This window comes from Triturus cristatus, chromosome 3_2 (genome assembly GCF_964204655.1).
Source record: "Triturus cristatus chromosome 3_2, aTriCri1.1, whole genome shotgun sequence".
NCBI classification, from domain to species: Eukaryota; Metazoa; Chordata; class Amphibia; order Caudata; family Salamandridae; genus Triturus; species Triturus cristatus.
This window is the reverse complement of record NC_140584.1, coordinates 1,162,977,678-1,163,005,620: the sequence shown is the minus strand read 5'-3', so window position 1 is coordinate 1,163,005,620 and position 27,943 is coordinate 1,162,977,678. Positions and strand designations below refer to the sequence as shown.

General features: G+C 44.2%; 1 protein-coding gene across 1 annotated transcript in view; it reads right to left on the bottom strand.

Annotated features, from left to right (window-relative positions):
• Positions 1-19,183: 19,183 nt before the first annotated feature.
• Positions 19,184-27,943, bottom strand: part of ARPC2 (actin related protein 2/3 complex subunit 2) — a 96,777-nt gene continuing 88,017 nt past the window's right edge. Inside the window, exon 10 of the mRNA XM_085650014.1 lies at positions 19,184-19,655. Within this exon, the coding sequence (XP_085506140.1) occupies positions 19,631-19,655 (25 nt within the window). The 3' untranslated portion in view covers positions 19,184-19,630. The remainder of the gene's footprint in view (positions 19,656-27,943) is intronic.

The following is a 27,943-nucleotide window of genomic DNA, read 5'->3' as shown; positions in this document are numbered from 1 at the left end:
ATTGGCAGCTGATAGCTCCGTCCCCCGTGTGACCCCTGCTTGCCATCTTTGCCAGGGGGGGTGAGCCTTCAGGACTACTTAGCATGCATCATTCTACCAGTGCCTAAAAGACCTTTGTCATGCTGCCTGGCCTAATGATTCTGGCCCTGCACTAGTGGCTCTCACTTCGGCCTTGGGTCAAAACAATTCGCCAGGAACATTGCTTAGCAGAGTGTGCTGCAAGGTACTGCCTCCTCATCCATCGCATCCAGTTATGTAATCAACACTCATCAGCCACCTACAGCAAGCAGGACTAGGACTTCAAGAGTCATATCAGGAATCACAGCCACAACGCCGGGAACGGACGTGCTCACCCCAACCTACTGATGCACAGACCGCTTGCTTACTGCTCACAGTATGGCTGAGACAAGAGAGACTGTTAATTTAAAGCCCTATTAGATGAACGTTAGACAGACCAGACAAGGAGCATCATGTGAAATGAGGTAGGGACCAACACACCCGCCTGTAAATCAGCCCCGGTGAATATTGTCATGGCCCCTACTAAGCCCTTAAAGATCACCATCAACAACCTGCAGTGGCCAGGGGGACCCCTGTTCCCCCTCCCACTACCGGAAGTGGCCGGCCGGAAGTCCCCCTGGTCCCAGCCTATGGAGAGTAGGAGGCAGACTCCAGTGCCTTCCTGCGGCACTAGGGCGGCCGCCCTGATGAGGGGCCACTGCGTGGCCCCCCGGGCAGCCTTGACATTCGATTGGGTCTGTGGGATGCACCCGGCTTCGTTCGGTTTTTATTACGGTAATTAATATATGAGCAGTTTTACGCAGAGGGGATAATTCTTTAAAGTGAAGTGCGTCTATCAAAGGGCTTTGCAGCAGAAGTGGTAAAACAAGACCCAAACCTGTGAAATGACAGTAAAGGTGCAACTGGGCACAGTGGAAGTCCACAGCTGTTTGAGCCCACTTTGTCTGGTATTTCACTGCACCTATTTACAAGCAGCACCCCGAATAGATGGAATGCTTGTCTCTTATGAATATCGAAAGCCATTACATCTGGGAGGCTTGGAGAGTTCCAGTACTGACTGGGGAAGTCCATCTCTGATGAATGTCGAAAGCCATTAAGCACAGGAAGGTTTCAGTGTTGACTAGGGAAGTCCTTCTCGTGTTCCAGTACTGATCGGGGAAGCCCTCCTCAGATGAATGTCGACGTGCGGTTCTTTTTCCGTCGGGTGTGCCCTTTCCCTTCTGTGCTTTTGGTTCCCTCCCACCTTTCTCTCAGTCCAGACTCCGCTGTAAACCCCACCCCTGCTGCAACCCCAAGCCGCGGGCACCTCTTCCCACCCTCCAGCACTGGGCCTCTTCAGCTCCTGCAACAGGGGCATTACACAGGCCCCCGCGGTGCATGGGGGCCCCCCAACATTTCTGGAGCTCTATTCATCACAGGGCCAATAGAGGAAGGCCAATCCTCTGGAGGAGAGGATGTGGCCTTACGGCCAGAGCTGCCGATTTAGGACGTGGGGGGGGGTCTCGGCATTGGCTCAGCATCCTGTGTTTCTGGACAAATCACTGAATCTCCCCGTGTCTACCAAGAAATAAACGTAGCGTATAAATAATAAAAGTAAAGTAACGGGTGCACATGTAAAGCGCTCCAATACCTTCAGGTCGAGTTGGCGCTATATAAATGTGCAAAATAAAAATAACTATCTGTGAGGAGTGGGAGACTCAGAGGCCCCTCCTCACATTCTGCAGGGGTGGGGGGGCAATGCTGGCGATGCACTGTACTTGTGCTTCTGCTGACCTCCATGTCATTCGGAAAAGTGGGAGCTGACACCTCTTATGCCCTCCTGGCTGAAGTAATTGCAGTAGGCCGAGTCTCCTTTCACCACGTTGTTACCCAGAAATGTCATTCCATACCAACAATGAAAGCCGAAGCCATCTGAGAAGAAAATCTAGAAGAACACATTTAACTTTTCATTTAAAACTAAAGGGAGTTAAGGGTCTCTGGCAGGGCACAACTCCTAAAAAAAAAAAAAGAAAAAGTAGGGGGAGTTTAGCTAAGTTAGGCAGAATGCAAGTGACATCACTGCACGTGACTTCACACATAGCATTACAGGAAGAGGACGACGGAGTGTCGACCGGACGAACATGTGTATCAGTCTCCTTATGCAGGCTTTATTATGCCTGCAAGCACTCCGGAGAGTCCCAGCGCAATACACTAGAATAGAACTTTCCTACTGACCTTTTGAACCCTTGAGCATTTTCACTATTGACATATAAGGTGTCTGAATGCAGGCCTTGCTAAGCCTGCAAGCACACCGGAGAGTTCCAGCACAGAACACTGGAAGCAAACCTTCTCATCAACCATTTGAGCGTTTGACCGCTTTCTGAACTGACATATCAGCCCTGATGAAGTTCCCCTTGAGAGAATGAAACGCGTTGGCTGAGCTTTTCGTATTACTGAATTGATTTGTGAATTTGATATAAAGAACTTTCTTGATGCTACTCGCTGGCTACTGGACTTCATTACCTGGTGCACCCCGATATCGTTGAAATCGCATTCAACTCTTCATTTAAAACTAAAGGGAGTTAAGGGTCTCTGGCAGGGCACAAGTCCTAAAAAAAAAAAAAGTGGGGGGGGGGTTTAGCTAAGTTATGTACATCACTGCACATGACTTCACACATAGCATTACAGGAAGATGAAGTGACATCACAATCCATAACCTTACAGGGAGTGACATCAGATCTTAAGACCTCGTACATATGTTTAGCGGGTGTATCATGAGTACATTTCAGAGCATTACAATATTAAACAAATTAGCTTTTGTGTAAGGTTGTGCCAAAAAATGTATGCAACTGAGACGCAAAATCTGAACCACAATTTGTACATTTATTTTATTTTTAAGTTTGCCACAAAGAAATTGGCAAAAGGAGTGAAGTGCAAGTCAATTTGTTCTGCTTCAGTGGTTGCAAATTCTGCATTTTAAAATATCTTATGGGATAAGGCACCTGCTGCAGAGATCTTTGTGTGCCCAGTATATCTCATGGAATAATAATAATTGTAAGATAACTCTGGAGGTTAATGCACTTGCTGGAGAGACCTGTGTTTTGTCTAGTCCCAGTTTAGAATAAAAGTAGCACAGAGGGTTAATAGGTCTACTGCAAAGCACATCATGTAATGTCTTCTGCAAAGCAGTTAATGTAACACACAGTTGACACCTTTTTATTTTATGTAGATGGATAAGTGGCTTACTGCTTTCAACACAGCGATCCTTTTGCTACTTGCAGTTCATAAATTGTAATCCTTCTAATATAGCACATGAGCTACAAAGGGTATGTGACTCCTACACCTTGTGACCCCCACTGTCTTATGTAACGCATCCTAAACATTGATTTACACACACGATTTATTGTCAATGTGTACATGTGATGTAAAGTGCTCTGACTCAGCATTGGGATGAGCAGTGATATAAAACGAAATAAAATATTGGTATTCAAATTGTTTTTGCGTAAATACTGGGGCAGACCAATATATCTGACATTATTACAGTGCAAAGCAAACAAGGAGATGATGGACGGAGCGCTGAAACTTTTCAGACACTCACCCCCAGTCACATATCTAAGTTGGCAGGGTATGCCCAGACGTGGGTCCCATGCTCACTTTGCCACTGGATTCAAGCTAGCCTGGCTGATGAGGGCTGTTAGCCCGAAACCGGTCCCAAGATGCTTGTTTCCGGTCCAGGGAAGGCATGGCTTGACAGTTCGGTCTGGACTGTTCCCATGAGGCACAGGGTCAAGACTGATTTGCATATAGCTGTGTCTGAACTGGGGTGGCAAATTGAGCCAAGTTTCAGCGCTCCGTCATCTCCTTGTGTTTGCATTATTACAGTGCATGCATATCTTTTACATACAGGGGCGGGAAAAAGTAAAAAGCATGCCTCTCTTAAGTACCTGTGAAGTAATAAGCTGTGTGCCTTTGTTTCCCCGCCATTTCATGGGTATCTAGGTGTGAGGCTCTCCATCGCTCCCAGCCAGGATACGGAAACAAAAGGCTGCCTGATGGCCCCTTAAATTCGGCCTTTGTTTTGGGCCCAGCTGAAATGTAAAACAACAAAGCCCCCTCGCCTGCACGATGTAGTTCAGAACGAAAGCAGACAATGTGCAGGAGTTGCGGAATGTGCCACGGCATCTGAAAATCAAACTGGGACGAGTTCACCATGTTTCGGTGGGCCCAACTTCTTGGCAGGGTAGACGGTGTCCACCTTGTGAAAAGGGTAGGTAGATGCTGCCCACCCACGTGTACCTGTGTATACCCTTGACTTATGCCCTGGTCTCTGGGATCTATGGAAACTAATGGGCTTGTGTGGAGGAGTGGGTAGGAGGGTAATAGGGCAAGCCAGTTAGTTATAATGGTGTAAAAAAGCAACTACCAAGAACTTTATCTCGCTCACCATCACAGGGTGCAGTCTGTCTAGGGTCTAAGCCAGCGGTTCTTAACCTGTGGTCTGGGGACCCCCTAGAGTCTGCAACACCTACTCAGGAGGTGTACGACTGCTTAGAAAATTAAATAATATTAAAAGGTTAATAAGTCATTTATAAATAACCAAAATGCATAAATGAACATTTAAAAACTCCTGTAAATGAATACGAAATTGGAGGCAAAAAATTAAGTTGGTATCAGTTTGATTCAGGGGAGCATTGCAAGTGCATAAAATAGAATATAGTATGGATGATGGGTGGCCTAAATTGAATTAAAAAGACTTCAACATTCCCTTTAAAGTTTTGATTTTTTTATATTAGTGGATTAAATCAAATATTTAATAATTTGCGTATTTGTTTAGTGAATACTTGTTTCAATATTCTTCTGTATTGTTTTGTGGTTCAAATCATCAAAATCATCATGAAGAATCAGATCAAGGCGGTCTCCACTGCCTACTTCCTCACTCTTCGCCTGCTCAGCAAGATCTTCAAATGGCTCCCTGTCAACACCAGACGAACCGTCACTCAAGCCCTAATCACCGGCCGGCTGGACTACGGAAACACTCTATATGCAGGGATCACCACGCACCTCTTAAAGAGACTGCAGTGCAGACCAAACAGAACTCGGCGACCAGAGACAGCCTCAACCTCACCTGGCGGACCCACATCACCCTCCACCTCAAGAAACTCCACTGGCTCCCCATTCAGAACAGAGGTCAATTCAAGATGCTGACCGACACCTACAAAGCCCTTCACAATCAAGGACCCGCTTACCTCAACCACCGTTTGAACTTCCATCACCCCTCCAGACTCCAGTGTTCTGCCTCCCTCTCCCTTGCATCCGCTGAAGCAACAGGGTACAACGCTCCTTCTCCCACCTTGCTGCAAAGTCCTGGAACAAACTCCCCCTGCACCTCAGGACCTCAACATCTCTTCAGGAAAGGACTCCAGACCTGGATGTTCAACTGAGCACCCCAGATGTACCATAACTCTCAGCGCCTGGATACCTTCGTGGGTGATGAGCCTCGCTTTACAAATCCTGATCGATTACAAATTCTAGTTGAAAATTGCTTAGGCCGGGGTCCCTAGACTCCAACAATAACTCAGTAGGGGGTCCCCAGATTCAATAAATGATTAAGGTGGGATCCACAGAAGGCAAAAGACTAAGAGCCACTGGTCTATGCCAAGACTAGGGCCTAAGCCATGGCCAGGGCTCACTTGGCTGGTGATTTTACACCTTGATGAGAATGAATGGGGTTCGGAGCACAAACGCCTGCTGCACATTTTGTCCTCTTTCAGCAAGACACAAATAGGTGGAATCCGGTCCTTCTAAAGATCGTGTAGTTTCTGCTCTGGTTCCCAACGCTGATTTGTGTTCCACTTCATTTCTTGCTTATGAAATGCATCTGTACAGCAGCAGGCAGTATCACAGCCTCGAAGGAGGGTGCATGGCTACTGCTCATATCACGAATTCTCAGCCCTGGCCGATTGGCATCATTTTACTTATTTGTCAGCTTCTTGGCTTATTGATTACTGGATCTTCTCCAATTACTCTCTTTTCCTTAACTACATGCACACAGCACCCCTCTCTCACTGTGGATTGGTTGGTGCTGAACAGCTGCCTACTCGTTTTAGTCCCATCTCTGATACCTCCTCCTAAATCACATTGATGGGCAGTGAACCCCAACGCAACATCTCCTTTGATGCTCAGACACACAGCAAAGTACTTTCAACATACAATGTCAACAAATCCAACACTGCCGAGCAGGCACTCTCCCATGGTATAGCATGAGACATAGCTAAAAATGTGCTTCGGAGCCCCACAACAGGGTATGACAGGCCAAATAAATAATATAATACATGACACCCATGAGCCTGCCATAGCCTCATCTTTGAGGTGCCTTTTGATACCTAAAAGGCTACTAAAGAGAACCACTGTACCCTATGCCCTAAACCTGAGAACCACCTGAATATTTCACACTGTCAGGATTCCCTGTTGTGATAGGTCCAAAACATGATGTACTTCCGACCTTGCTGTATGACTGCTATGTCCTAGCAGCTCACAGGCTGCTGCAGACCACTCACATGACTCTAGTTTCATCCAATCAGACAGACTCCATGACAAGAGACCGCCCTCATGCCTGAGCCTCTCTTAACTGCCCACCAGGGGCTACATGGGAAGCTGTGCTCCCCAGACTCAAACTGACCTCACACTGCTGCTGAATTCCCTCCCGGTGCCCATGAAGCAGTTGGTCTGTGTGCGCTAGGGGTGGGCAGAGCATGCCGTTTTTGGGGGGCAAGAGATGCTTGCTCCCCTTGCATAGTCCAAACTGGCAAGCAGCATCCCACACTCTACCCTGCAGCCTTCATCCTCCTCCAGTAGACTGTGCCTCATTCCTCTGCGAAAGCCATTTATAATGGCATCATTTAGTGAAAGGTATTCTTCAAGTTAAGGCACTGCATGGGCAGCTGTGAAGGGTTCGGCAGCACTGAACAAGTACAGGAGGGGAGGCAGCAACCTTTGCTTACACACCCACAACAGGTACTAGATTCAGGACCCATTTACATAGCGCATCATGCTTCCCGACGGGCCCATAAAGCGCATTAGCAGAAGGGTAGCACACTACACTGTAGGATGTACTCGTCCTGAAGGATGAAGTATTGTGGCATACGTGCGAGGTGTCCCTGTCATCTGTTGCTGGGTTGACAGATACTCTGAAGTGAGGATGTGCTTGTAGATACAGTTCTACCATGGTGCTAAAACAGTGTATATATGCAGGCATAGAAACGAAGCAGTAATCAGGCATACTCCTACTATGCAAAGCCCTAGTCTAAGTGTATCTAGAGTGTGTGTGTAGGTATGAAGCCAAAAATCCCCCTCAAGAGATGATCCAACCTCTTTACCTGGCAGGAGAGAATGTAGGAGCCCGTCTTGGCCACAAACTGGACTCCCCGCCACGGAGATGTCAGACCACTGCATGGTGAAGTCTCAGCATGCAGGGACCCTCGGTGTCAGCTGAAGTGCCTCCACTACTAACCTACTGGAATGCTCATTATTTATAACAGCAAGCAGCCTTATGATGTAAATGCAGATTAACGATGTTGTGGATATGTAGCTAGCTCTGTCACCCTGTGAATGAAGAGAGAATGACTTTTGTACCTAGTACGTAAAGAGGCCCTGTACATGATCGAAGCAATGTGATAATGTTGTGCGAAGCTAGACGTGTCAATAAAGTAGTTTCAGAGAAACGAATCCAACATTGTCGTGCTTGCAAATATGTGCAAAAGTTATCAGAAATGTTATTGTGAAGCAGAGGACAATGTAAGAAATGAGCAGCTTCGATACTTGGGCCTAATCTGGTAACAACACTTTGAGAGTACAGGGTCCTACTCTTGGATGAGTATGATCGTCATCGGAGGTCCACATCCTCTTGTGTCAGTGTAATCCTCCATCATTTGTTTGGGTACTAGGATATTTCTAATTTAAGGAAGGGATCCCATAATGTCGCTGCTTGTACCTAGGAGGACCCAGGGACATGTCTTGTGTGAAAGGGGGAGTTAGACCAGGTGTTCTCCTACAGGGGAGGGTTCTTTTATTAGTGGAGCTTTACTGCGGGTGCTTTGAAACAAGTTTCAATAAACAGGCCACTACCAGGAGCATGTGGACTGCAGAGCTACCAGGAGCATGTGGACTGCAGAGCTACAAGGAGCATGTGGAACTCTTAATAAACAAAAGGCAAATGATTGGCATTGCCAGTTTTGTGCATCTGGTAACAGCTTTGCATCAATTTAATTTGAAGGTGATGCAGCAGGGGCAAAGAATTACAATTATTTTACCAAATCAGTGAACGTTTAAGGCAATTTGAATTATAGTAGTTTGTGCTCAGCTTCACATTCCCCCAACTACAAACTCAATACCTAAATCAGGGAAAAACAGACCAGCCCGTAATCTGTCTTTCTGCAGAGCTCCCTCAGACCTGAATTAATTTTTCACAACTAACTCCGATTAATACACAAACCCAACGTGGCTTGATTTCACCAACTCACTCGGAGTATGTTCTTCAAAGCAAGGAATGTATGGAAGGTGTACGGTGCTAAAGGTATCCTAAAGTAATTCTTGTAAGAATACTTTACTCAATCAACATACGTAATTTCAGACAAATGCACTACCAAAGTTCGAGAAGACTTTCAGTCATTTAAATACGAATACAAAGCAATCACACCAGCATTTAATTTAAGTAGAAACCAACAAAAAAACGTGTTACTTACCTTTAACTCTCGTTCTCCACATTTGGTACCTTTCGTAGATTCACATGCTTGAATCCTTCCCCGTCGTCGAGGTCGGAGTCCATTGGTACATTCTAAAGCAGTGGAAGTAGCGTACATAGCTTACAATGGCAAAAATACATTGATTTTTATAGTTTATCCACATCATTCAAAAAGAACCAAACTTCCTTTACAACACTCCAAGTACAGGCAGGGACCTTCCCTCAGATTTTCAAAGACTAGTGGGAATAGTCATCACATATCAAGATGGAGAACCTCTGAGGGGGCCAGAGGTTGAGGGGAGGGGCGACTGGGTTGCATGTCAATCTACAAAAGATACCAATACTGGAGAACGAGAGCTACAGGTAAGTAACACATTTTTTCCCCAGTATTGAATCTTTCATGGATTCACACGCTTGAATGAGAATAGCTAGCAATTATATACCATATCTTGCAAATTTATATTATATAACACAATCGCAGATGGTGGGTACAAGCTGACATTTTATGAAATTAAGGGCACTTTATTGGAAAAGATGGCCAAGTACTGCTAGCCCCACAGCTGCATCACTGCACTTTGCTGAATCCAGACAATAATGCTGGGTGAAAGTATGCCTGTTCTTCCAAGTTGCAGCACGGCATATACTTTTGATAGGCACTCCAGCAAACTGGGCCGCTGCTGTAGAAACTGCCCATGTAGAGGGTGTCTTAGTGCTTTCTCTCAATGGCCTACCAGCCCTAGAATGACAAAATTGAATGGCTGTTGAGATCTATCTTGCTATAATGGCCTTGGTAACCGGGCCGCCCTTGTTATGATTTTCGTATGCCATGAATATCTTAGTCTGTAGTTCGTAGGTGCTTTGTACAATGTAGGTAAAACTTCAAGCATTTTTTACATCTAAGATATGCAAAGATTTTTCCGCAGGTGTCTGCGGATCGGGGAAGAAAGTCTTAAGCCAAACAGGCATGTTGAGATGGAAATCTGTTGGAACTTTAGGTATGAACTTGAGATTAGTTTGTAGAATCACAGTATTATTTTTGAATTGTAAGAATGGTTCGTTTATCACGAGTGCCTGGAGTTCACTTGCTCTTCTTGTGGAAGTGGGAGCTAGAAGCAAAGCTACTTTCCAAGTTAGGAATTTGAGTTCTGGCCTGTGAATAGGTTCGAAAGGGCTCTCCATTAGCTGTGATAGTACTGTGATAAGTTGCCAGGTTGGTGGAAGTGACTTTATCGGACAGAGAACTCTGAATAAACCCTTGAGAAATTGTTTGATTAGTCTGTTAGACCACAGAGAAGGAGATTCTGAATATCTTTATATCTTGAAATGGCCGCCAAGAGCACTTTAAATGTAAGAATGCAACAAGCCTGATCTGGCCAGAGAGAGCAGGTATGTCAAAACCTGTTCTGGAGATGATAGATAGGATGGACGTTTGAGTTTAAGCACCATAGGCAAAAACACTTCCATTTGAAGCAATACATTTTGTTCGTAGTATCAGCTCTGACTTTAACTAGGATATCCCTGCCGTCCTCTGAAATATTTAAATATTGAAGCTCATGGTATTCAGAGCCAGGCTAATATGTGAAGGGAAAATGGATTCGGATGAAGGACCTGCTTGCAGTTCATTGACAATAAATCTTTTTCGGGTTTTCAGTTAGATGCAATTGTCCTCTGATATCAGTGGAAACTATGAACCGGTGTTGTCTGGGCCATCGTGGAGCAATGACTATTAGCCAGCATGGTTCTCTTTTTCATTATCCTGAGAAGCCTGGGAATGACAGTATTATCGGAAACTCATTCCCCAATGACCCTTTTTGAGGGTCCCAGCTTGCGTACAACCTACATTTCCGGTTCTTTTGCGATGCAAAGAGATCCAGTTTAGGCTTGCCCCATCGTTGGAATATGATGTTCAGAATTGATTGATTTAACTCCAATAAGTGACAGCTCTGACCTGTTCTGCTTAAGGTGTCTGCCAAACTGTTGCTGACCCCCAGCAGATGTTCTGCTCTGATGGTTATCTGATGCTCTAATGGCCTTCTCATTAATTCTTGCGCCACCTGTGATAGGATCGGAGTTCTTGTACCTCTTTGTTTGTTGAGGTAGTGCATACTGGTTGTGTTGTTTGTTGGGATCAACACCGATGATCACTGGCAAGAAATATTGGAGGGCAAGTGAGGTCGCTCGGTGTTCAATGAAATTTATGTGCATTTTCGGAGATAGGAACGTTAGCCACGATGAGAGATTGCCGGAGTTTATCCACCAATGAAGAGTTTTTGTCATAGGTGGCATGAGCTGAATGATATCGTTGCATGAGCCTTCCACTTCAGCCCATTGTGTGTCCAATTCCTCCTAGAACGGTCTACTTCTTAGGCGAACACATGGAGAATGCTCGATGACATCATGCAGAAAAGTAACTTGATAAGGCGAACAGAAATGGACTTTATTTTTGAGAGAGTCTGAGCCAGCGTTACGAGATTCCTTTGTCTGTGGGCAAGAATGACTTGTCTTGTAATGTATCTAGGGTTGCTCCCAGAAAATGTATCTTCGGAGAGAGACAAGACTTTCGATAAATCACTGATAGCCCCAGGGATTGAAACGTCAGCAGGCATGTTGTTGTAGCTTTCTACACTTGTTGGGAAGATGGTGCTTTTATTTACCAGCAGTCGAGGAACGGAAATACCTGGAGGCCTTTCTTTCTGAGAAGGGCTGCCACTTGGGTAAGACATTTTGTGAAAATATGGGTAGCGGACCGGAGACCAAATGATAGCACTTTGAATTGATAGTTTTGGGTGGCGAGGGATATGGTAATAGGCGTCCTGCATATCTAGGCTCACCATGAAATCTCTGTGCATGAGATGCAGGATTTCTTGAAGCATGATCATACAACAAGACTGCTTGTTCACGTACTTGTTCATCTTCCCGAGATCCAAAATGGGGTGCCACTCTCCTCATTTCTTCATGACTAGGAAAAAAACGAGAGTAGAAGCCCATTCCCTTCTGAGAGTATGGAACCTTTTCTATGACATCCTTGGCTAGCATAGCCAGTACTTTCTTTCAAAGGAGATGGCGATAAGACCGAGGCGGTCGTTATGGTGGGGTGGTAGATGAAACTCCAAGGTATGGCCATAAGTGAGGAGATGCAGGACCCATTTGTCAGTAATGATTTTCCACCATTGATGGGAATAGTTGTAAATTCTAGCTTCCTGTCAGTCTCTCTGGATGGTGCGAAGTGCTTTCTCCTTAGTTGTTGATTAGGATAAGCTGCCGCTGGTGGTGTTCGATATGGTTGGTACTGCTGGTAGGTAGACCGTAAGGGCTGCTGAAAGGTCTGGTATGACTGATATTTCTGGTATCTTCCCAACACCGAACTGTGGCAGTCCGACAACATCTGGCAGTCGTATCTGCCTAGGATTGCTAGTGAATCTGCTGTACGATAGTCGTGCCAGACATGGCCGAGACCGCTTACCAATATTTTCAAGGTGTCTGCCTGCCTGCCTGGTCAGGTGGTGTTGAAATTGGTGTGGCTGGATTCTTAGACTGGCGCGGAGCAGCCCGTCTACTAACAAAGTTTGGTTTTGGATGACCCACCAGACATGCCGGTGAGTCTTCAGGTGCTTTGTATTTTTTGTCAATTCTTGGCAGAACCGCTGTAACTAGCCAAAGTTTTCATGATTTTAATTCTTTCCTCCCAGATATAATCTACGATAAAAAACGCTCTAACAGTTTTCCTAGATTGTTCTTTCAAATCGTATCGGAATCAATCAGATTGCTTGATCGTAATAGGAAGATGGATACGCTTGGCCATTCTCTCCATAAGGGTATGGAAACCACTGATGTCATCTGGTGATGAATCCACTAGTTACGGTGCTAGAGGGGAAAGTGTTAAGATGAGTTAATCATCCCATTCAGTGGCCACAGATTGAGTATCTTGAAATTCACCCTTCTCTCTATCATCATCTGAAGAAGATTGGTCATCTCGAGGAGACATGGCAATGTTTTCACACTGGGGCCATTATTGAAGTAGCAGTTGATGGCATAGGGTCAGGTGATGTAGGTGCAGGAGCTGGCAGATGCATTGGTGATGACTGCCCTCCTGCCAGTGTAGGTAAATGTTTATATTAGTCCTTCATAATGCCCTGGAGATCCTGTACTTGGGTTACAGAAACCTGAATCATGGCCTCAGGCAGTGAAAACTGATAAAACTGCTGTACATATTGCCTTGGCTTTTCGATGTATTGCAGTCTCTAAAATGCAGACTCATAATAGTCCCCTTCATACTCATTATCCTTGTACTTAACATGAAGTTCCTAGGGACTATGAGCTGTTCCAAAGGGGCCAACATCATCTTAGTAAGACTCGTCTACATCCAATAAGTGGCTTGGCGGCAAGGGGGGACACCTTGCTAAGCGAGGTATGCTCTGGGCATAAAATATCCTGTGCTAGTTGGTCCCTTGTTGATGGGGTAATCTACGGTAGCGTTGATGGTGCAGTTATCACACCCTGCGTTAGAATTTACAACGGTGGCTTCTTTGCCTTTATAGTCAACGACGAAGATGTCTTCTCCCTTCAATATGCCGTTGACGCTCTTGACGACAAAGCCTTTGTCGATGGCATTGGTGAGGCCATCAATGGCGGTGGTATTTTCCGCCGACGACTAGGTTGTCGTCCTTGTCGGCGAGGTGGTCGTCATCGAACAGAGCGGCGGTAGAACAGGTGGACGTTTTCGCATGCATTGCCAATGACTATGTGTAGGAAACATTCCTATTGGTGATGTAACATGAAATGTTGTGGGGGAAAGCTCTGAAGCTGGCAGTTAGTGGAAGCTGTTGCTGCTGAAGCTCACTGTACTTGGACAATAAAGAAGATTGTATTTACACTTGTGTTGTGTAAATTACTACACTATGATTTTGATGGCGTTACAGTTGTTGACGATATTGTCAGTTTGTGCTTTATCATGGCTGGTTCTGAAGAGGATTTTGTAGGCTTTAAAGCCAGGGGTAAGGATAGAGCCATAATAACAGCCTTCCTTCTTTATCTTTAAGAGTTTTAGAACAAAAAGTTCTACATTTTGCAGTTTACCTTGTGGACAGGGTTAAGGCGGTAAATACACTCTCTGTGAGGGTCTTCCGAATTGTGCTTCGCACAGGTCCCACAAGGTCAAAAGAGTTCTTATCTTGTGTGTTCTGACATGATGGTAGTGGTTGAATAATAATACAGGAGACGTAATCTGAACAAATTAAATCTGCATACCAGTTGAAGAAACTATCACACGATGTGCGGTTGAAAAGCTAAGGGATGATGCCTCTCCTGGGAGTGTTCTACAGGGTGCTATTTCCTGACTGTATGGGAGTTTGGTTCACTTTAAATGATCTACATAAGCTACAAAATCAATGTCTGTTTGCCACTGTAAGACATGTATACTACAACCACTGCTTTAGAATGTACTGTGGGACTCCCATCTCGACGACAGGGAATGATTCAAGCAGGTGAATCTATGAAAGATCAGAAACTGGAGATTAAAAAAATATATATTGCTTCTAAAACTTGACGTAATATTGAAATAAATGATCTAGCACCTAACAAAAAAACCATAATTTGTCATTCCCAATAGTTTAGGAGTAAGCAGTACCCAACGGAGGCCACTCTCACATTAAGATAGACCTTCTATTCTTTTACAATTCAACTTATTTTGACATATATTTGTATAGAATAATTTGATTACTATGTGCAATCTGAATACTATTCTTCCAACTTCTCACCAATTCTTGACATTCAAATGCAAATATTAACTAATTTGCAAGGTATTATACGGCGTAAGCAAAGCGAAACATAACATCACAAAGGAATCAGCGCCTTGAGACCCTCACGGGTAAGTAGCCGCGCTTTACAAACCTTGATTGATTGAATCTACTATATGCTGGTGGTTGACTCTAATCACAAAGTTACATACAGCACAGCATACATCCACCCATTTATCATCAATATTATTCTGGGATTCTGCCAATCATTTGCATGACTCATCCTAGAATTTTCAGTGGAACATGGCTTAAGCTATTCCACTAGCAGCAGTAGGTTAATACCAGTATCCTGACGAAATCAAGGTCCTAGCACCTCAACCAGGAGCAGGTTTTGGGCAGTACTGTTCCCCCAGTACCTTACATGTAGCAGAAGTGCTCAAGAAGCTGTATGTGATATCAACGTACTGTCAGCTTCGCTTAGACAAGTTGGTTGTATACCGCTCAGTTCCACCATTTGAGTTGGTTTCTGCTCTATTCAGATATTACATTGTGTTTCATGGCTAGAATGTGGATGTATACACATTCCTGGTTAAATCTGTTAAAAACAAACCTATAATCTGACTCAGTTGGCCTAATTTCTGACCAAGTCCCGGGCATGGGCTGTAAATTATTGCTATTCGCTGTAACTGCAAGAAGATTTAGTCTACATAACCTTTTCATGTCTCACCAGAAAGGTACACAAGAGCCCCATATCTAAAGATATTAAACAATGAGGAAGTATTTGGTATTTCACATTTACAGAGTCCTTAATGCGATTAGTAACACTGAGGACGTTTCATGTACCACTGTAAGTCATTTAAGAAATTTTTAACCTCAACTGAAAATATAAACGCTATACACATTTTGTTCGTAGAATGTTTTTACACTTTACAGAGCTCTGAGAGGAAATCCTGGCTGAAGCTGTGTGAGAAAAGCATTGCATCTCCAGATGGGGAAGCGACATTTCTACATTACCCTCCCCCATTCTGAGGAACTCAGAAGTGTAGTAATAACGCCCTAGATACACAACAAAACTGCCCGTCAGTCTTTAAAGAGTGCGGTTTTACCAGTCCATATGCCATTGGTCTTATAATCACGCCCCTAAGAGATTAATATCCCGATGCTCCATTTCACTTGTACCAAATTAGAAGCAACAACAAAAACTTGTCATTTTGCCATTTATTACTCTCGAAAGAAATCCTTTTTTTTATTTAATCGGTGTTGAATCAAAGCAGCCATGCAGTGGAGTCTCTTGCTTTCAGCCCACCCCCACAAGTGTTCTGCACACAAATGTTACCCTTATGAGCCAAACACAAACTCTCTGACGGTTTTTGAGCTCAGTAGTCTGTTTGCAAAGGACTGAAAATGATCTGGAAAAAATTACATTATATACTGAGAAATTACATCTCAAATTCCTAACTATTAGATTATCTCTGCTTCTGTGTGGTTTCCCAAAAGGACATTTATAATGTTTAAATACATTTTACAAGCAACGCATTTAAGTATAAAGGCAGCATTTTATGATTTGTTTTCAAAGGATATTCCAATAGGATCACATTATGACACTAAAAAGTGTAAGACTATAACAAACCAATTGTAACACCAATGTGCGCCTCACTGTTAAAGGGGTCTCTTAGGTGACAACGTGTTTGAGATTTAACACGATCTCGGCAGCGGTTAAGTTATCGGTGGGCCAAGCGATAGCATGAAGCACTGCATCATAAATGTGGAGGGCCGGAGGTGTGGTAGTTCTGATGACCAATGGATCTCCCTTGGAGGTCTAAGGAGCTCTCCGGAACAGAGGCTACAAGGCACAGACACATCTTTAATCTTTGAATACAGAGACTGGCTTTTTTTGTCATCTTATCTCTCACAAGGTGAATACCTTCATGCTTGTAGCACTTCCTGGCATATCTTAACATAAAAGGCATTGTTTTTTAGTGTGAGAGTTGTGAAGCCACACTGCACACAGCTCAAAATGGATTTAGTGCTCGTGCAGGAAGTTCATCTCTCAATGCCAAAAAACAAAAAAGCTGAAATTAAAAAAAAACATGTTACAAGATATTCAGTGAACAGGAAAAAAGTCAAAACACATTACTTCTCTGTCAGAAAGTGGACTTTGATGGCACTACCCAAGTGCACCAGAATATTGCTCACATGACCTGAAAACAAGGATGGGCAGAGCCACTATGTCTGGTGTCAGCTACCACACATTTGGCTTTTTCAATACTTCTTTTGTTTGGACATTGTTTCTCAGAACTTTAAAGTTGGGAATCTGCTGGGTTATTGCCAATAGCAAAAAACAAAACAGAAAAAAAATATTGGCTAAAAGCAAAAACATGATTTTTGTCTCAAAAAACGCCCATTGCGACAGCAGTTCCAGGAACTGAAGGGAAATAATCTGTTGTTGACTTTTTTACTTGTGAAAGAGCAGAATGCAATTACTCAGAGATAACCAATTGTTGAAGTGGTCGGACCCACTGTCCGAAGCTGTATGCTGTAGTGGACGGAAAAAAATGTAAATGACATAAAAATACATCGATGGATGAAGAGGCTGACTAAAAAGCCTCTATAGGCATGTTATACATATAATTTTAGTAAAACATCAAAAATATCTTCGCTATTGCCAAATAATGCGATGTACTGAATATTATGGCCAGAGAAGCTGCTGCTTGCAATAGGAGCGATGATTTACATTTCTAGTTTTACCAAGCGGTTGCCTATTCGGTCCCATTTCTTTTCAAACCTTTAGTTTTTCCCTTAGGAAGGACAGCTATTTGTAGAATCAGCAGTTTATTTCCACCCAATCTGCCTTTTTAAAGTTGAAAGTGAGTTTTATTTTTTCCAAATGTGACCTGTAATTAGTACGTTTGCAGAATCCCATTTTGGAGAACCATCAATGCTATTTATTTTGGTGTTTTATACAGTGCTGTCATCTTGCAATAACTTTGGGGTACTGAGGCTTCGGGCAGCCTCAACACCAAACTAAACACGCACACTTGCAGTTCAGATGCAGACCAAGAAAAAGTGCATTCTGGTCATTAGATACAGGGTGGTAAGAAAGATCTGACAGTTTAGATCTGTTGATCACAAACCAAAGTGCCTTCTTGTCAAAATCGTTTTAAAAGAGTTCCGTTTTCAGGAACTCGCGGAATCAGAAGTTGTTCGGTTCAGCCCAGAGTTAGGGGTCCAAAATTATCCAGAATTTTGGGCCAAATGCTCCCAAGCATCACCCTATGTGTGTCTGTCAATTAAAAGTTGCATTGGTAAATCAGGTGTGATTTGCTGATCAGGTTTGTTGTGTGGATGTAGTGAGAGTGCAGAATGTCAGGCCTTTGCTCAAAATGCCTTGAGTTAGATCCTAGTCTCCCATGGAATTTACTGGAATGCTTAAAGTGCCTGCTTGGTTCTCATGTGATCCCTTGATGTATCAATATTGGCCAGAGCTGCGAAGAATGTACCAGAGCCCTGATGGCCCAGATGGAGGTAGAGAAGGACTGATCAAAGGGAATCCAATCTTTGCTGTATTTATCCCATTCCAGACTCATGGAGTTCCAATACAAAATAATGCAAAACATTGTCTATAGACTATCCTGGCAGAATCCCTTCATCACTGACATTTTTTTTTAAGAGACAAGCTCATGCATAGTGAAACCTCCAGGAAATAATTTTCTCACATACAGTTTCACTGCTAGACGAAACCCTAAAAAAAAAAGCTTAGAAAGCCCAAGAATAAATCTTTAACATAAATCTAAAACAAATACTGATTGCAGGCTGTCCATTAAAGCTCCCAAAGGCTACATTTCCAACACAAATAAGCAGGGCCGAGCCTAGTGCTCAAGACCTGCACCGTGAGGAACAGTTACTAATGTGCACACAGGCCGATCAGTTCTTTGGAGCCTTAAATTGGTGTCAAATCATTCTTATACGGTGCAGTGCTTTTCTGCCCCATTTATGGCTACTCTATTTTTGAAAGAAAATTAATTACAATGGGATCTTAGCAGTATAGGGACTTTGTAATGTCACAAAAATATTTGCAGCCGGAGACCCTTGCAATAAAAAAAAAAAATCCCCGGGTAGGAATGTGTTCACCAAAACATTACATCACAAAGATGAGTACCTTCTTATACATATTGGGTTCCAGCATCATGCATGTGGGCAGAGAGAATACAATCTTTATGAGCCCCAATGGAGATCTCATGATGGAGTAACGCAACTTGCCCAGTTGCGGCCACAGGCTTTGGTGGCTAAGCATACCAACAGCACTACAGTAGAGCCCGATGTAATCATTTCAAAGGCCCATGCTAATGGTGAGCACTTCCTTTCACATCAGTTAACTACACAATACAAAGGCATTGCTTCAGAAAAGCACTGGTACTACCGGCGAAGCATCATAACAAACAAGAAGGCATGGCAAATTTTTCACTGTAGTCCTGGACAGAGTTTCAAACTCAGTCAACGAGTAAGAACACTAATGAAGCCAAAAGAAGATTGTGGCAAGTATCACAGATAGACACATGTACAAGATACAATTCGAAATGACCGTATCAGCAAAAAGGCTGCCCCTTAGAAACAGAAGGGCTTAAAAACAGACTGAATGAATTGTAGATATGCATACTTAAATAATAGCACGTCTTCAACGACTGAACAGAAACAAGAAAATAATACCTCCTGAGATAGAAAGATCTGCTTTATTATTTAACCCCAAAACCTTACGTCTTTTTTTTTTGTTTTTATTGTTTTATAGATACACAGAGTTTTTAACTCCAATATTTAGAAAACATGTACATATATGGCATTATGTTCGTGCGCAATACTGAAACTCATGGCCGGCAACGTAATGCAAAAAAGCAAAAGCGCATTGGAAAAAAACCCACAAAAGATAGAAAAGAAAGATCAGAATTGAATGTACTTTAATGTTTCATTTTTTTTTTTTACTCTTATTGAGTCCTTGCAAGCACAGCTCGTCCTGAATTTATTTCCCAAAGTGGCATACAAAAGGGATCCGATTGGTATTGCGTTCACTTGGGAGCCCAAGACTGGCATCGTCTTTAGGGTTGCGATTATCGGGTAGCAAGTGCTCCAGCATTTGGTCGTCTTCTCCTGCCCCTGAGCAGCGTCAACGGGCTGCAAAGGTCTTTCCCCTGTTCAAAGAGGGATAGAAACAGTCAGTTAATGCTTCTAATACTTTTGATGTACAATCTGTAATATCATTCTCATATCCTTTTGTTCCAAGCCCCACAAAATTGGTTCTTTGATGCACTGAGTGTCTAGTAAATCTGGCATGCTCTTTACCTGGGAAACACCGCACCCAAAATATTTAGGGATCTTAGGAATCAAACCAATAAAGTACAATTAAAGTCAGTGGGAGTGTTGAGACCAGCCTATGCAAGATTCAACAGCAGTTGGTGTGAACTAGTCTCTGATGAAAACTTGCATTTGGGGTCAAGATGTATTCTTCTTCCTCCTGCCTTATTTACACTACCCTACATACATATGCCTAGAGTCCTGATTTGAGGCCAGTGGAACAAAAGGACCCACATTCAGAAACTGCTAGTTATACCACAACCACAGGATGATACCTGCTCCTGTGCCACATAGGACATCTTGTTTCTTAAACTGCTACTCACTTTTCTGCTGCTGTTTAGGTTTAACTAGCAGCTGCTTGTGCTGTCAACGAAGGTGCATGCAGAAGTACATGCTTCCTTTTTTGCTTCTAAGCCTTCCTGAGAGTAGCAGCAAACCCCACACCTGGGGTCATGTCCTCATTCCTTTATACCTATCTGCGTTCCTCATCTCCTGGCCTTAACTGCACTGTCTGCCTTTAGTTTGCTTAACGATGTGACCAGTCTAGCACCATTGCTGCACTGATGCGAGATGCGGGGAAAAAGCCGGGAAAAGAAGTAATTCCTGTAGAGGAGAAAAGCAAGAAAACAAAGCATATTTTGGCTTAGGGTGACAATCAAATAAAGGAAATCCAACTTGATTAGCTCGCTCGAGTGAGTTAAAAAGATTAAACAACATACCTACCTGGAACACAATTTCTCTAATGCTGAAATCTGAGCAGGGCAAATAACTGACATGCACTGTTTTAACAGTGAATGTGGGTAACTGCACCACAACAGTCATCAGTGTGGCCCCATGGTATCTAACCATGGGGCCACATGGATGACACAGTAGGCCATAACTAGGACTATCCTTCAAATAAACACGCTATCTAGTGTGCGACAGCAGAAAGTGCAGGCAGATGTATCCAAAAGCTATACATTTCCATGGTGATCAAAGAATGAGAAGACACTAACAAACAGTGCACAAAACACAAGTCCAACCCAAAACGTTCTCATCTAGCATTAAGGAGGTTGCAACACTGAAAGATCAAAGTTGGTAATGAGGGCAGGAAACAAGTATAGGAAATATGAACCCTTGATATTTAGATTAAGGGAAATATTTTAGGGCTCAATATCCTATTCTTTCCCCAGGCTCACTTTGACTGAACTCTAGAAAAAGTGACACTCATACTTGGCAGAAGATGTATAGTGCAAACTATTCAGTCCAGCTCTCTGACAAAGTGAGCTTTGTTGAATTTGATGGCTATTGCCATCTGTCAACAAGGGAAGACTTAATCTAAATATTTAATGAGGTTATAAGTCTTATAAAGCATTTTTTTTTTTTTTTTTTGAAAAACCTTTATTGATGTTTCAATCATTTACACGTATGGGCCTACAACCCCCCGGGGCCGGCCGCTAAGTAAGCAGGATAATAAAAGCAAATGTCAACACAGGCGGCACCTCGGAGAGCAAAGTCTTCAATCCAATATAGTCCGGCCAATGAGCCGCGCAGGTAGGACACCAGGAGAGAAAGGGTTTTTCATTTTATGATAAGACAAAACAATAGGATCAGGTGCCGAACAATTTCCCAACAGCGAGAAGGTGCAAGGATAAGAGACGTAAACAATAAGCAGCAATACATTGAAACAATGGCGCAGGCGCGGGAAAGTACGGATGTGGAGAATATCAAAAATAATTGCGCCTGCAGATCCCCGTACCTAAAGCCCAGCGAACCCCCCGGAAACTGTGGCACACATGAAGAGCAAACGATTCACAATCAGGGTAGTGTATCGCACTGATCCCAGAAAAATAAGCAAAAAGGAACAGAGAAAAAAGAGGAGGCCATGGAAAAAGAGATAAAGACTAAAGAGTCCCCTCCCCCATCCCCCCACCCTGCACCTCTGCGAATGAGTATGGCCCCACCCCCCAGCAGTGTGCCTGTCGCCCAGGAACTAGACCCGAAATATAGAAGAGACAGGGAAAAAAGAGAGTGAGAAAGAGCCCCCCCAGACGGGGGGGCGGAAAGAATATAATAAACTGGAGGAGGGCCTTAAGAACATACCCCCGGCTTCTCCCTCCTGCACGGTGAAATCTCCCCCCAGCAAGCAATTAGCAGCACCAAGTCGACATATCAAAAAAGGGGGGGGGGGGGGGTGGGGAGCATTATACACCAACTATGCGAATAACCACGAGAGCGCGCAACCATGAGTCCGCCTGTCTACTAGGTGACCACCCCCGAAGGATCGGCCTCAGCCTTGACCGCTTTTTGCGATTCTGCCCTTGCCTGCCCCTCGACCCAGCACCATGTCCGATGTACCAAGGTACAGGAGTGTCCAAAAACAGTCGGGAAGCGCCGCACACGGGTGGGGTGGAAGTCTCTGAGCATCCGCACAGACCGCTTCATGGAGGGGTGTCTTTTCCAGTGCCGCCCCAGGATCTGCGCTGCACACAAAGTCCAGACAGGCTGAATCAGCCAGATGAGACACACGTTGCCGGAATTGTCCCCGGGCCGCCGGAGACCGCGCACGGGACAAGGCCACCATCTTCCGCTCAGGTCCAATACCTCCGGAACAGATCAAGTCCACAGTTAGCCGATCACACGGTAGCATATCGTCCGGAGTGTCCGGCTGTACACTAATCGCGGGAGGGGGGTCGCAACATCTTCCTCTTGTGTGCAGTGTAAAAAGCCACTGTGTACCTGTGGACCAGCATGCCGCCACTGTCCCAACGCTGTCACCACATCATCTAGCTTTCCCCCCAGGATCCCGGCGCCATGAGCCAAGGAGTAGTGAAGGGCACCAAGGGCCTCCAGGAGGTCGCCGTATCCCAGAGCAGCTCCCTCCGATCGCTCCGCCACACTCCCGAAAGTCACACACCCCCTGTCTCGCTGCGTCCCAGCGGAGAGGATGGTAGGCTGCATCGTGACAAAATGGCCGCTGGGAAGGCCCGACTCGTATTGGGGCCAGGACCCCGGGAACAACGCCTCAAGGTCCACGTCGCTGAAGACAGGGATCCTGGGGCAGGCACAGATTCAGCCGTTGCGCGGGCACGGGCAACAGTCGTCTCCGCCACGGACCAGCTCCCGCAGAAAGCCGGGAGCAGCCCTTAAGGATCAGGGCGAGCCAGGGACGGCGTCCGGGCAGCTCACCGTCAAAGGCAGGGGCAATCGCCACAGAGTCCGAGAATTGTACACCCGGGCAGGTCATCAGTCCGCAACAGCACACAGGCCGAGGGGAGCTTCGCTTCGGTGGACCGACTCCACCCAGTCACCACAGGCCGCTGTTGTTCAACTGCCACCCGGCCAAGGCGTCCACTCGAGGTCCCGGCTTCGGGACCGCACGGGCCGCAAAGTTCAACCGCTGATTTCTCCGGTTGTACGGCAGTCAGAAACCTCGGAGTCACACGATCGGTTGCCACTTTCGTTCACGAACGCGATTTCGTAGCGCAGAGTAAGGATCTCATGCAGGATAGCCGTGCGGGATGCGGAGGTTCACGGAGCCGGGAATCTACGCTGCCGTCCCGGTCGCCATCTTGGCTCCTCCCCCTTATAAAGCATTTTAGATGTAGCATTCAGTTGATTGGAGCTTAGTAAGGACAGTGAAGAGATATAGAAGGGAGCAAGGAGAGTATGCGGTGTAGCAGAACAAATAATGATTTATACCTCTTATCACTACACAGACTCTCGTACAATAAAGAGTAAACCACGAAGGAGGCAGGTCCATACGGGGAGGCCTTTTGTATGGAGTGATTGACTCCAACATATTGTGTGTTACAGGGTGAAGAATCAGTTTGTTCTTGTAGACCAACCTACTGATCAGCTGCTGGGCATGTAAGTCTGGTACGATCCCTCTGGAGGACGTCTATGCTTGGCTTTTTTGTACAAGGCAGGGGGACTTTAAAGTTTGATCGCGCCTTTATAAGAGCCGGTGCAAAACTACAACTGTGGTGGTGATGTGATCATATTTTTTCATTCCAAATAAGAGAAGATGCATAGATGTATTTGTTGCCTTGATTTGGAGTAGAACACAGAGCCTGCTACAGCAGCCCAGGCATGATATTCAAGGAATCAAGCAATCCATTGATGAGGATTACCACAGAAGGTGCATGTAGTAGGATTTTTTAATAACACAATTCACTTGGGTGATGAAGACTACAGTGGCATTAAATAAGATATTGATTAAATGAATGTACAGCTTACGTGCTGATGCAGCACCCATGATTACTGACCAGATAAACTGGGAGGAGAAGACTTCCCTGATCCTGTGAGTAAGACTTAGACAACTTACTCAACCCAGTTATTAATCATCCATCTTTGGACTACACATACTGCCACTAAACGGTGGCTCTTGGTCGCCTCTTACACTTACAAATAATTTGTTAGTAAATGACTCTTTAGATGCTCCGCTGTAGTGACAATAATAGGTCTGTTGGCATAAACACTGCAGTAATGAAATACCCTTTATGGCTTAAGTGTATGGAGTCTCTTCAGTCTCAGGGCGAGGATATGAGCAGAAAGTGCGGGGAAAGGTGCAGTGGAAGGGTAGAGTAGCATGCTCACAGTATAAAGAAAGCTCACGTGTAGCCCCACTCGGGCACTGCCCTGCTGCTCACATCACACTCGCTATACCCACTCGAAATCCCTCTATGTGTTCATTTTCTCCCTCTCTCTAGACCAATGTTAACTGAGATGACAATAAGTGGGGAGAATGGATAGATGAAGAATAGGTGAAGGCCGAGCTGTACCGGAGTTGTTAAGATGGATTTCCTTGTATGCCCGCAGACCTTCTTTTTCAATCTGTGTGACGATTAACTAAGGATATAACTGCCAGGAAGGAAGACACCAATAAACACTCAGCCAAAGCTACTTCTCATCATAACCTCACTTTGTTAACCTTGGTAAAAATGTTCAGCGTGTATCCATTTTTCATCTTCTGGTGGGTCATTCTGTAACGTTTGTGGTGCAGAACAGGGATTGGAAAAAAGCACATCGAAGATCTATGGCCTCATCTTGTGCTTTGACAGCCTACACAATTTAAATTCCATGGCCATTTCTGTGGACGCTATCTCGGTCACACTTACTTAAAGTTTTCTCTGTTTCCCACTCTCCTTTTTCCCCTCCCCATCTTCCCTAATAATAGGTGAGTTCATAAAGGCCAAAAGGTCACTAACTTTGAGGAGGGAAGGTCTTTGAGAGACAAGAAGCTTTTCACCATGTCAGGTAATGGACGCCTGAGAAGAGATGAACAGATCCTATGTGCAAAAACACAAATGTCGTGAGGCATGGATATTCTGAGAGTTGTGCCGGATATACAGGACAGGAGTGAAGTCTGGTTCCATCAGTCTGAGACGTAGGAATTTTGAACCCAGGTTGATGCAGCTCTGTATGTTCCCATCCATCACCTGCAATAATCTAAACTTTTGCACCGCCTGAAGAACAATCACCTGACCTCTCCATTGAGACATTGCCAAGGTGGATTTATTTATTTGAAGAGTTTTATAAAGCGCGAACATGACCCAAAAAAGGGTATCAGAGCGCTGTACAAAGGAGGGTACAAGGAAAGCGTTTTAAAACAAGGGTGCGGTACAAAATAGAACACACGTTACTAAAAAGTTACAGCAAGTGATACATCAAAAAGGACCCGTGAGGCGAGAACACAAATTAAGAGCAATCGGAAAAAGAAAGATAGTTCAGCTGGCGAAGGGAGTAGATAAAAGATGGCATCAGAGCTATTGTAGTATATGGTCGTTCAGTAATAGCCACTTGACATGTTTTTTGAAAGAGGTAGTCGAAGGGTTGGATCTGATCTCAGGAGGAAGAGCATTCCAGATTCTAGGAGCAAGACCCGAGAAGGCACGGTTGTAAGTTCTTTTCTTATTGAATTTGGATGGTTTCAAAAGTAGAGTATTAGAGCTTCTTAAGTTCCGACTCGAGCCAGATAGCTCAAGTTTTTTTGCTAGGTAGACGGGGGTGTTGTAGTGAATCGCTTTGTGCGTCAGGCAAGCAATCTTGAAGCAAATCCTTGCTTCACCCCTTTTTGGGTCATGTTCGCGCTTTATAAAACTCTTCAAATAAAAGTAAAATAGCCAGTTAAGCTGAATTAAGTCCGGGGTGATATGGTCATGAATTATTGGGGTAGATCTCGCACTAACTCCACATTCTGACAGTGATCTAAAAAGATTAAGCTGGTTCCCTCGTCGAAAGGGAATCACAAATCAGCTGCTCCAGGTTCTATAGGCTTTTCTGTGTCTCAGCAGCAGAAAGGACAGTTTCATAACCCTTTTTGAAATCTATTTTGGCAAAGATGGGCCAATGATGACCCTCCAAACTAGCCTGGTGTCCCGGGCAGGAGACAGTACCAGGAACAGTCAATTTTGAGATGTGCCGACTGTAGTTTGTAGTCAGGACCTTTCTGTATATCCAGGTTCCACTGGAGATTTCATAGTGGTGAGTACTTCTGTCTCTAAATGACCTGAGCCAGAACAATTACATGTGGACTTAGCAAGTGTTTTGGCGACTCTTATTGACAGCGAGTTAGCCCTATGCATATAAAAAATGGGAGGGAGTTTAAGGACAGCATGGTCTGATCATAACAACACTACTGAAGTGACCATAGAGTTGGGCACCTGGTTGATCTCAGAAATGTTGTCACAGTTCAGGTGAGATGACACCAGATGGTCCTCCCTGAAGTAGCAGACTATACTGTGACATGCTTGATCAGGCCAGTCTGCCTATGCAACAACAACAAATGACCAGGATAGGGAGCCGGTGGAAAATGAAGCACATTACCCCTTATTCCTAGAAACAAAGTCCTGGGAGTCCAAAATCCATTAGGATCAAAAGCTTTGAGAAAGACAGACTGCCAGAGAAGGCAAATCTTGAAGGTTCGTGGAGTGCAATTCTAAACACAACCATCACCACTAAGGAGCAGCTTCTAGTTATTGAGACCTGCAAGAAACAAATTCATCAAGACCTGTATAAGTAGCGGTTCCGGAACCAGCAGAAGAAGCTGGATGGCAACAGAGCTTGGAGAAAAGTCTCCTAGAAAGGAGTTCAGGGTATTAACTCTGCAGTCGTTTGTGACTGGAAATTTCCTCTATCTAGTTACAGGTGTTATTCTCAATAATGGTGGAATGAGAAGCTGTATTGAACGTGCTGGAAGAATTCAGAGCCTCAATAAAGGTACAGGTAAGAGTATAGTAATACAAATACACACTGGGAAGAACCTACTGTCTGCAGTGAATTATAACTAAAACAGTTTCCAATCAAGGCAAAACAAAACGTGAAACCCTGGTATATTTTTCCTGATTGCTGAGTAAGCAGATAACCACTGGTGTGCAGTAATGTCAAAAACAGGATGGCAGATTGGACCAACAGCGTTGTTGCTCCATACTCTGACAGCAACCTAAAGTATGCCAATACTTATCCCCAAATCCCTGCAAAATGTTGAACACAATGAACGATCACGTGCATTTTGACTCCATTTGTGATTTTATATTAAGGACTCACAAATTCAGTTTGAGACAAATTATTGTGCATGTTTTCATGAACTAAGTTTTTGCATTAGAAGCGATGCATATTTGCCAATAGTAACGCCGAAGTCAGTCAGGCAGTTCTAACAACTGTACGATTAGTTAGGGGACTCAATATTAGTTTCCTATGATAGCAATGTTTTGAAAAAAAAAACAAATGTAACAATGTGTTAGGATTCTCAAAGCTAGAGTTGCACATTTCTTTGAAGGCACGTCTATTTTGAGATACAAGATTGTACCTGTGCAGCGTATGCCTTAACCTCAAAGAGCAATTGTTTGATGTCATGGCCAGGTATAGACATTCAGGTAACTGGTGTCACCAGTAATACTTTTATCGTTACAAAATACCAACAAGGTAGGTTTTGCTGACACACAAAATGTTTCCTCAGTAAAGGATATTTTTATAGCACATGCTCCTATCAAATTCTATCTGGAGCCTGGAAACACCGCTTGGGATGATAAATCTTAGTATAGTCTACAGAGATACCATGATGGATGTAAACGTTTACTAGTAACAATAGTTTTGCATCTTGTAGAAGGTAAACATTAACATGCTTTGAATGCCTAAAAGTCTA